The sequence below is a fragment of the Parasteatoda tepidariorum genome, chromosome 6, assembly GCF_982258835.1.
Source record: "Parasteatoda tepidariorum strain Cologne lab strain chromosome 6, Ptep-v5.0, whole genome shotgun sequence".
NCBI lineage: Eukaryota > Metazoa > Arthropoda > Arachnida > Araneae > Theridiidae > Parasteatoda > Parasteatoda tepidariorum.
In genome coordinates this window covers 28,789,733-28,800,899 of record NC_141760.1, presented here as the reverse complement: position 1 = coordinate 28,800,899, position 11,167 = coordinate 28,789,733, and the positions used below count along the sequence as shown (strand labels likewise).

Here is an 11,167-nt window from a genome sequence, read left to right as displayed (position 1 = left end):
CTGCCCTGAAAAAAAAGGAGAAAAATTTCGCTATTAATGTTTGCATGCTAAGCTTAATCAAGCAAAATTCAAAAGAACTACAAAAAAATCGCTAAATTGTCTTGCTTTTTAGTTAACAGAACAGAAGCAGTACCATACTGTAACATCTCATAAAATTCTAACTTAAACATCATTACTTGACTTTACGAAACAAAATAAATGAAGGGTAATAAAAATTAAGACATTAACGCAAAATAGAAAAATGAGAACATACTTTATTTTTTAAAAAAAATCATCAAATATGGCTGCACTTTATTTTTTAAAAGCAAGTATATTTATAGATAACTAGAAATTCAAACCTACGGATTAGAGCAAAATATATACAGCTTCAAATATAATTCAAAAATTAGCATTCATCCATAGATTAACCATAGCATTTATATATATATTTTAATCACGAAAACATATTTATAGAAAAACTTAAATTCAAAGCATGTGTTGTGGAATCGAAGAATAAGGTTGAAAAAAGGCATAATTGAAAAAAAATGTTGTTAATAACTCACATTAACAGTTATTAAATGCAATAAGCAGGAATTATATCATCACACTAATAGAGAATCTTAGCTGAACATAATAAAAAAATTCTTGCACAGTTAAAGCTAAACAAATATTGCACTTTTTACAAAAGCTTTGTCTGTAGTACATTAACATATATATTCATTTGTATGTCACATTGAAGATTCAAAAATTTTCATCATATACCATGTTTAATAATCCAGAAATTTTTTTTAGTTTTACTTTCATAAAAATATAATAATAATAAAATACTCAGAAATTTAATTATTACTTAATTAAAAGTTACACTTATATAACACTAAAATTTAAGTCTTTTAGAAACATATTGATAGAAAAAATTTTAGAAACTACTATTTAGGCTGAAATACGTCAAATTAATATAGATTATTTCCAAAATTAACTATTATCATTTATTAAATAAGACTCGCTTTAAGTTTTACACTCAAAATAACTTAAAAAAAGTATGTATAAAAAAAACATAAATTACAAATATGTGCAGTAGAATCGACGAATAAGATTAAAACAAAGGAAGCAATTTTAAAATAATTAAAAAAAAATCGCAGTTACCATTGTCAAATGCACTAAACATGAATAAAATCAGCACTTAAAAAGAGAATTTCAGCAGAACATAATAAAAAATTCTTGCATAATTAAATCTAAACAAATTGTGCACTTTCTACACACGCATTGTCAGTACTTTCATATACCATCATTTCGATGGCACATATTAGATTCGAAATTGTTCACCATCTTCTTGAGTTCCTAAACATTCGATTATTAAAGCGACGTTTCTGAGCAATTACTGATGGAATAACAGGCAATGCGTGAAGATGAAAACATTCCTCACCAAAGGGGCAAATTCCTTTACCGTTTTTGAAATATTTACAACGTTTCGTGCTCAAAGACTTTCTATAGTCAGCAATTAACATCTCCTTTTCCCCTTCAGAATGAACCCATTTCTTACTGGGTATGTAAAATCTAGACGGCACTCTACATTCAGGACAAGCACGAGTAACAGCAGGATCTATTAGATCTTCTTCATGAGAATTTCGCACACTTCTCCACTTAATGATGCAGGATAAACAAAACACGTGATTGCAATTCTCGAGAATACCAAATCGACGCTCTGCAACTTGATCTTTTTCCATTACGATATCCAAGCATATACCACAAGACAAATCACGTCGAATATCCGTATCTCGCTCATGCCTACAGACTTCAATATGAAGTCCTCGCTGCTTCTCATCAAAAGGATCCAAGCAATATCTTTGACACAGTTCACATAACTCTCCATGGATGCATGGGCAATCGTCGAATGGGCAAACACCATCAAAGAAATGCGGGCAGAATTCCATATCCAACTTTTGTGGCTTTGAACTATCAACACCGTCATTTGAATTCGAAGCAGTGGCTAAATATTTGCTGCTTGTCGGCACGAATTCAGGTGCATTTATCCAGTCGTGTAAATCTGATTCACGACAAAGAGATGCCTCACCATTTAAACTAGTGTTGAAATTTTGAAAATTTCTTTCGGCGGGAAAAATATCCATATTCCCTGTCTGTTGCTGTAAATGACCAGTATTCTGCTCTTCACTGCAAGGTTGAGATATATAATAAACATCATCTTCAGCTTTTGGATGAGAATACCAACAGTTATCTCCAAACATGCAAATGCCTTTCAAAGAAAAACGGCAGACGATATTTTCACGAAATCTAGGCGTCTGTCTAAAATTGCACCTATTACCTTCTTGGCAAGAAGAATTTAAATAAAACGGGCCCACTAATTTCGTCATATCTAGTGGTGCGCTTTCAGCCATTTTATATAATACTTAATTCACTTTCACCTCTGCTAGTGATAACAACCAACTATGGAGTAATAAAGTATAGTGCACTGGGGGAGATAGTGTACAACAGAGGGCGTGTCGATTCTGATGAAGTGAATATAATCATTTCTGAGCAAGGCGTATGATTGGTTATCTACAAACTCTTCCACTTATGGTAGGAGGCCATCATTGCGCATGCGCAAAGTGAACCCTTTTCGATCGTCTCAGTTGCCATTTGTGAAATAAAAAAAATCTTGCTATCGTTTTAATTTTATTTAACCTTTTTTCTATTTTATTTAATGCTTATATTTCATACTTGGTTTATGCAAGTGCTAATATAAAAAGAAAAAATATTTTGAATTTTTGAATCAAAGCAAATTGCGCTTAATAAAATTCACATAAATATTATAAATAAGTAGTTTACATCATCTATAAAAGTGTTTTTTAAAGATGGCAATTTTGCCATTTTTTCTAAAAATATTTAAAATCTTTTTTTTTTTTTTTTTTTGCTAATTGAATTCAAATGATCTATTATGAATAAACTGTCATTGATGTTGAAATAAAGCATAACCCATTTGTGCCAAGAGTCAATTTAAATCTGCTTTTTTATAAAATAGAAAGAAGTAGTAGCACAAATGATTCATTGCTAAGATTTATTTTGCGAAAACAAGGAAGTTTTGCCTACCACACTGTATAATATAATATAAACAGATCTGAAGTAAGCCACATTACTTTTTTTAAGTTAAAGTGGAAATCAACAGAAAGAAATATGCACTTAGTACAAACAAATATGCATTATTCCTTATTTCAGATAGTAGTTTTACATTCATCGGTCTCCATAGGTTTTTCATACATAGTTTGCGCATAAATGGCTGAATTACTCACATTTGAAAGTATACACTTTAGCATTTGCAGACACTCACCAAGGAATTAGATAATTTTGATTAATATTTTATAAATAGGGAATAACCGTGCATTGTCTATAAAGACTTTAAGATCCTTTAAGTGATCCTTTGAGAAGTCTTTCTAACAAACTTTTGATGATAAAACGTCATTCGACAGTTATATTAACAGTTAGAATTCGCTTTGTTAGATTAGCAAAACCAACTCATAATAATTTTCTAATTCTTCTAGTGATTTTTCTCAAAATTGTGAAACAATAAAATTATGCGGTTTATGGTTATGAGTAAGTAAATTAAAATTACACACTTGTCTGTTTTCAGATTTTTTTTATTTTAATTTTATTAGTTTAAATTTATGAAAACCAGTTCGGATAATGCTTAATTTTTAATGTAAATTAATTAAAAATAAATATGTTTACCAAAAATCAAAAAATATATAATACTGTTATTGTTGTTGCTTATCCCCTTGGCCTAGACAAACTAAACCAAATTCAAAAGACCATGTCTCACAATTAAATCCAAAACTATATCCCCTCCATTCAACAGCTGCCCCACAGAGGTACCAATGCAGTCTTAGATATGAGAGGGAAAGGCGATGGCAGAGCAGCATAAGTCTTCTCATTTCCGTTAAAAATTAGGCTCTTAATGTGACTGACTAGTCCTTAATGTGACTGGACTAGATATAGTTTGTCTACGGTAAGAACACCCCCCCCCCGAAACAAAGTTTGAGGCCGTCTGCTGCTATTGAAAAAAGAATAGCTCATTTTAGGGAGGGTACCTTCTCTTCATTCTATGACTAACATTATGGAACGAAGAAAGAGATTCCCTTTCTATCACAAACCCGAACCAAAGCCTCTAAAACGAGAGCCAAAGCGGTGGAGCTTTTTAACATTGTGTTAACCCGTACAGCATATGAACTCGCAGAAATGTAACAAATACATAACAGTTAGGAAGATACGTAGCGAAATTCTGAAAATGATAATAAACATGTTTCTGAAACACCGAGAATGAAATATTATAAAAAAGTGCTTAGAGAAACATTTCTGTGACATCCCGTTTGAAATATTTCGAAGCAAAAACAATTCCGCAACTACTTTTCTTATAAGCTTCCTCTGTGCGTGTGCAACACGTAAAATGATGTCTTATCCCTCTTTTGTTGGGCAATAAGTGACACAGGATGGAAAGGAACTTAATTAAAAACAAGGGCAATTAATTTCTTTTAATTCACTAGTTCGTAAATTTTTTACTTTGAACTAGAATATCAGAACTCAGTTGATAGTCCTGATTATTTCGTAGTTAGAAGGATGTTATACATAAAACAATCAAAAAGTTTATTGATTTGAAATTGTAAAAAAAAAAAAAAAATTCATTTAGATTTATTCATTACATTAAACTTTCAGATTATTTCCAATATTAATTCCCGAACAATTTCTATGTTTAACAAGGTCATATTCAATTGTGAAATATAATATTTTTATTTTATTCTTCACAGTTAAAAAGTTACCTATCTTTAGGTTTATAATTTAGCAAAATATTTTTTTTTCTCCCACCAATGATACTGATACTCTTGGAAAAGTTAGTCGCTCATTAAAATATTTTCTGCTATTTAACAAGCATGGGTGATTTCAAATTCTTATTTTCTTGCTTAATCCTGTCTCTGTAACATGCAAATCAAGCAATTTTTAATAGTTTAGGTTGCCAATTGTCACTTTTGATGGATAATCCGATTAGGTTGTTCACCATGTGCTACTGATACCCTAAGAAAGAATTTTTGAGACTATTCATTATCTCCAACAATGCTTAAAAGTGTCACTTGACAATACTTCCCCAGAAGATAAGCAGCAATTTTCTTTTAAGTGACAAATTCTTTATTATCTATTGAAAAGTTATTATTAACAAATTTTCAAGGAATGAAAATACAATTCAAAAATATTCTATTAGACGTTCTGACATTTCTATTGAATGTCCTCTTTATTCTCTAAGAAATGTTATCACTTTCTGAGAACACCGATGGTACCAGTTTGAATACCCTTCAGAATTGAATATTTTCAAAAAAGCAGATTTTCAAGATCCCATTAGATGAAGGCATCCGGTGAAATCTTAAGAGGATGCCACACCCCACGGGAGAATCTTTTCATTTCAAATTATCTTTCACCTTCAGTACTTACTTAAAATTTAAAAGAACGAAAAAGTAAGTTCAGACAAACCTAGAGTAAGTCGTGAAGTTTCAATAGCTGAAAAAAATATATCAAAATATTAAAATGTAAACAAAATATTAGACGTGAGCTTCTCCGTTGCGTAATCCTTAGTTATCATCTCATAATTTATTTTCATTTGCATATTTTAAAATTTTCTTTTCAGTATTTGAAACTTCATGGTTTACTCTAGGTTTGTCTGAACTCACTTTTTTTACATTTTAAATTAGTAATGAAGTAGAAATAGAATTTGCGACGAAAATTTTCTTCTGAGATATGGCGTTCTCTTAAGAGGATGCCACATCGAAGGACAATCTTTTCGTTTCAAATTCCATTTCACCACCATTACTTATTTCAAGTGCAGAAAAAGTGAGTTCAGGCGAACCTAGAGTAAACCATGAAGTTTCTATTGCTAAAAATTTTTTTAAAAGAATATTAAAATGCAAACAAATTCTTGAAAGAGAACTTCTCCATTGCGTGGTCCTAAAATATCCTCATGATTTTCATTTTGATATCTTAAAAATTTCTTTTCAGTACTTGAAACTTCACGGCTTTATCTAGGTTTGTCTGAACTCACTTTTTCTATCGCTTTAATTTTAAATTAGTTATGAAGGTGAAAGATAATTTAAGACGAAAAGTACTTGCAACTTCATGGCTGAACTCACTTTTTCTATTGCTTTAATTTTAAATTAGTTATGAACGTGAAAGAGAATTTAAGACGAAAAGTACTTGTAACTTAAGTTCTCTCTTGGAAATAACATAGGATATCGTGAATTTGATTATTGGCAAGCAGTCTTTTTTGTTTTCTGGGTTAGGTTTAAAATTAGAATGTTACAAACTTGAACATTGACTTGGTCGCTAATCCAATATAGATATACCGTTTACTGCGTTATTGATTTTTATAAGAATGCTTGAAGGAATATTACGATATTTATAAAAAAAAAATTTAAACTGATAATGTGTACAAATTTTATGTGCTTCCTCGAGTTCACGAATGAGGAGCATGCTGATATTACATGCTAATTTCATCATACACAATGATCAAGCTTCAAAAGTTGAGCTATAAGTTTTATACCGATGTGAGAATGTTCGATTTCATTCTATTTTTTGCTTCAGGAAAATGTTTTAATACGTTTCATTGTTTTTTTCTCTCTTTTTTTTTTTTTTTTTTTTTTTTTTTTTGCTAACAGAATTTATAAGATTATAGCCGAAACTTATATTTTATGGACTCTGTACATATTATTATGAAATATTATTGTGAAGTTAATGACTTCTTAAATGTTCTTAATTTGCAATACAGTTGACGCTCGTGAAATCGCTCGTTTGCATTTGCTTTATCTGCCTTCGAATTTTTTTTAAGTATTTTAAAAAGATGGTAATATAAGTGCAAAAACACTGCGAATATTTACCCACAACAAAATTTTTGGCTAGTTTCGACAGCACTATGCTACATACTCTTGGAAATTTGAAAAGTAACATAATTGATTTATAATTCAACTTATTAATATATACGTAAAATATTCAAATCAAAATTAGGAAAAATATTTAAATGCTTCTTTGTATCACAGAAAGAAATAAAAATAAGGAAAATACAATTAGTATAAACAACCTGCTCCCCACCCCATATTCCCGAGAAGTTCCCGAGCATGAAAAGAGCAGAGGGACAGGTCTGCGCGCGCGAGGCATTCCCGCAAATAAACTTAACCTGCAAAATAGTAGGCAAGGCTGTCACAAAATTCTAGCCTATTCCTAAATACAAATTTGTTCAAAAATACTAACCTGTTTCACCTGTTCTAAAATACTAGCCTGTGACAAAATACCATCTGTTCCGAAATACTGAGCTGTGACAAAATAACAGGCTGTTCCAAAATACTAGCCTGTGATAAAATAACAGGCTGTTCCGATATAACATGTTTAAAATATTAGGTGATTGTTTTATTTGTAATAGGTTGTTAAGACATACAAGTAGAGCCACAAGAGGGGGAAGGGGCTAGCATCAATAATTTTCAAAAATTTTAAACATTTTAATGTTTTTTTTTACTCTAGAAAGGCTATTTTTTATTAAGAAATTTAAGATACTTTATATGCATTTTAACTTTATAATTGCATAATTATCATTTTCATAGGACTGAAATTTTAAAAAACGCATTTTAAGGAACGGAAATTTAAGTACTATTATTAATTTATAATTGGAATTAGTTATTAAATTTAAGTTTATGGAACAACATTTGTTTTTATTACAATTAAATTTAATAAGTTCTATTACCGCTCTTTTATTTTTAAAACTATGAAAACACAGAAAGTGAGACTTACCATAATTTCACGTACGTTACCAAACTTATCATATCCCACTCACGCGAGAAGTTTTTAGTTCTTGCTGATACGAGTAAACAGTTTTTTAAAATTCATGAATTGCTTTTAAGTTTAAAAGCATCATATTTTCACCAACAGGGAGAAGAAAAAACAATTTTGACAAAATTTGGTCTAATGATCGGATTTTCGCGTTTTAAGTGCCATCCTTAATAAATCGAATTCTTCGATCAAACCGATCGTTTTTTCGATGAATTTGGATTATTTGTTTTTATTTTTCCTATTAATTTATTTAGGCTTGATAATTTTGCTTTTTACGTATTTCATGCTATCTCGAAATTTTTTTAAGCGAATTAAGAAAGTTTTCATTTATTATTATAAGATTTGTTTAGCTAAAGGAAATGCAATGTAATATTATTTTTTATAATTTGTTACTAATTTATACTAATTTGTTTAATAATGATCAAAACAATTTCGAATACCAGGACAGATAAACTCATGCATCATTTTAAACTATGTAATTTTAAATGACACAATGCAAAATTCGAATGAATTTCTGTCGAATGAATCACAAACATTTTTAGGAAATAAGCTAGATAAAAACATTTGATTTTAGCAAAGTAGCTCGTTAAATTATTATTATTGATTGAATTATTAAAACAGCTCTAAAAAATTATGATAATGGAATAAAAACTTTATTTTGTCCATTTTTAGGAAATAAATTGAAAAAAAAACACATCTATTAGAATTATTTAAATAAAAATCTCACTAGTTTCAGAGCTATCTATTTTCTTACAGATTTTGCGGAAATAGAAAACTTGTAGGGCCTCTCGCAATGTCTGGCGACGGCCCTGTGTCAATCAAGTAAATAAAACCTGATCTTTTCTTATTTTAATCGGTACAAAGATGGCTAAAAACAATTTAAACATTATAAAAAAAGGTAGAAAAATAAATTTTTTGAAGATAATTGAATTACAATTTCTGCCTAGTATTTTAGAGCAGGACTTTGGAAGTAACCTGTTATTTTAATAACAGGTATGAATAAATAATAGGTACAAAGTACCTAATACTGGGTACAAAATATTAGCCATCTCTGCCGCATTCTAACGTATCATCAGAAAAAGAATAATAATACTAACAAATGCTTAAAACGACCGCTTTCTTGCCTAAACTGTTGGGATCATACTTTCCAGATTGTGGCTAACCCCCCCTCCCCAAATCAAAATTTGTTAATGCCTGATTCTGTATAATATTTAATAGTTAATACCCGCTAATTATCATAATTAAGATTAACCTTCGGAATTATTAATATATATTCACTTATGTAATACTAGTGTAAATAATTAAGAGAATTTGCAGACTTGATCGATTATCTCTAGAACTACTGGACCGATTTTAATGAAGTTTGATATGTACATACATTGATACAATACAAAACAAATAACCATTCAATAATTGTAATACGCACGCATGATCGTGCGTAACACTCGTTTGAGTCGGAAGGTATGAAATTATTACAGAACAATTCAGGACAATTGAAACACGAAATGATAAACCTTATGCCTTATTTCAAGAATGCGCTATTATGTGTTATGAATGCCTTATTATGAATTATGAATGTCTTATTTCAAGTATAAAATCACGCTGCAAGGCCTGCATATCAGTAAGAGAGGACCATATCCCTTATTAACCCTTTTATTATTTCTTAGTTTATTCTGCAACCGCTGCTCATACCTTCCAACTCCAACGAGTATTACACATGATCACACGTAGTATTTTAGAACAGGCCTTTGGAAGTAACCCGTTATTTTTTATAACAGGTATGATTAAATAATAGGTACAAAATACCTAATACGTAATAGGTACAAAATATTAGCCATCTCTACCGCATTCTAACTTCTAGCGTATCATCGTGCATGTAATACGTCGACGTATATGCTTCTATCTGCTTAGTTCTGCTTCTTCTGATAGTAATTAAAAAATTTGTAAAATGGCTGAAAGCTCAAGAATAAATGCTGGAAATGCGGTGTGCCCTTTTTATTACTATTCTTCTTGTCGAGATGGAATAAATTGTAAATATATACATGATGCCACGTGTGATAATATCGGAAATATTGCCTGTGAATACTTTTTGAAAGGCATCTGTAAATATGGCGATGAATGCTTGTTTAATCATACAATAATTACAGAGGGTGTTACAGCAAAAGATGAGCAGACTTCTAAACCATCAGCTAAACTGGATATGGAATTGTGTCCGCATTTCTTTGACGGTGTGTGTCCATACGACGAATGTCCATGCTTTCATGGAGAGATATGTGAACTGTGTCGCAAGTATTGTTTGAATCCTTTTGATGAGAAGCAACGAAGTTTTCATATTGAAATCTGTGGACAGGAGCAAAGCAAAAATCTTCCTGATTTTGATAAAAAATGTGGTATATGTTTAGATGTTGTAATGGAAAAAAATCCAGTTGCAGAGCGTCGCTTTGGTATTCTTGAGAATTGCAACCACGTGTTTTGCTTATCCTGCATCATAAAATGGAGAAAAGTGGGAATTTCTCGTCATGAAGAAGATTCAATAGATCCTGCTGTTACTCGTGCTTGTCCCGAATGTAGAGTGCCGTCTAGTTTTTACATACCCAGTAAGAATTGGGTGCATTCAAAAGGAGAGAAAAAGATATTAATAGCTGATTATAAGAAATCTCTGCTGACGAAACATTGTAAATATTTCAAAAATGGTAAAGGGATTTGTCCCTTTGGTGTTGAGTGTTTTCATCTTCACGCAATGCCTGTTGTTCCATCAGTAACTGCTCAGAGACATCACTTTATTAATAGAGTGTCATGGAACTCAAGCATATGGTAAAATTTTTTGATTCTGTAATGTGAAATCTAGATGATTAAATAAATGTGGTAAAATAATACTTCAAAGATATTTTGAAAATATTTCAAAAGTGATAGAGGTTGGCGTGTCCCTTTATGGCAACATGCTTCTATCTTCATGCACTACCAGATGGTGTGAAAGTAAATTACAACATATTTAATTATTAAGTGTTTAATACATACTCTCGCTTAAATATTTTGAAATTAACGTTTTAATGAGTACAGAGTTTAACACGAAGAAAAGCAAAAACGCATAATAACCTGTGTTTTAAACATTATCTAGCTTAATTATTTTGAAATTAATGTTCTAATGAGTGCAATTTTTAACGCATATTGTTCTGTGTTTAACATAAACACTCGCTTAAGTATTTTTAAAGTAAAGTTTTAATGGGTACAGTTTTTAACATGAAAAAAATGTATATAAAGTAGTGTTTTTATACATCCCATCTAATCCAAAACAATATTCTCACGTAAATATTTTGAAATTAACGTTCTAATGAGTGCA

The 11,167-nt window shown here is 30.5% G+C and overlaps 2 protein-coding genes across 2 annotated transcripts; one reads left to right on the top strand and one right to left on the bottom strand.

Moving 5' to 3' along the window:
• Positions 1–1,298: 1,298 nt before the first annotated feature.
• Positions 1,299–2,372, bottom strand: LOC107443241 (putative E3 ubiquitin-protein ligase makorin-1). Its single transcript, XM_087166779.1, has one exon. The coding sequence runs from the start codon at positions 2,370–2,372 to the stop codon at positions 1,299–1,301; it is 1,074 nt and encodes a 357-aa protein (XP_087022905.1).
• Positions 2,373–9,775: 7,403 nt separating this feature from the next.
• LOC110283501 (putative E3 ubiquitin-protein ligase makorin-4) lies at positions 9,776–10,645 on the top strand. Its single transcript, XM_021148753.4, has one exon. The coding sequence runs from the start codon at positions 9,776–9,778 to the stop codon at positions 10,643–10,645; it is 870 nt and encodes a 289-aa protein (XP_021004412.2).
• The last annotated feature ends 522 nt before the right edge of the window (positions 10,646–11,167 follow it).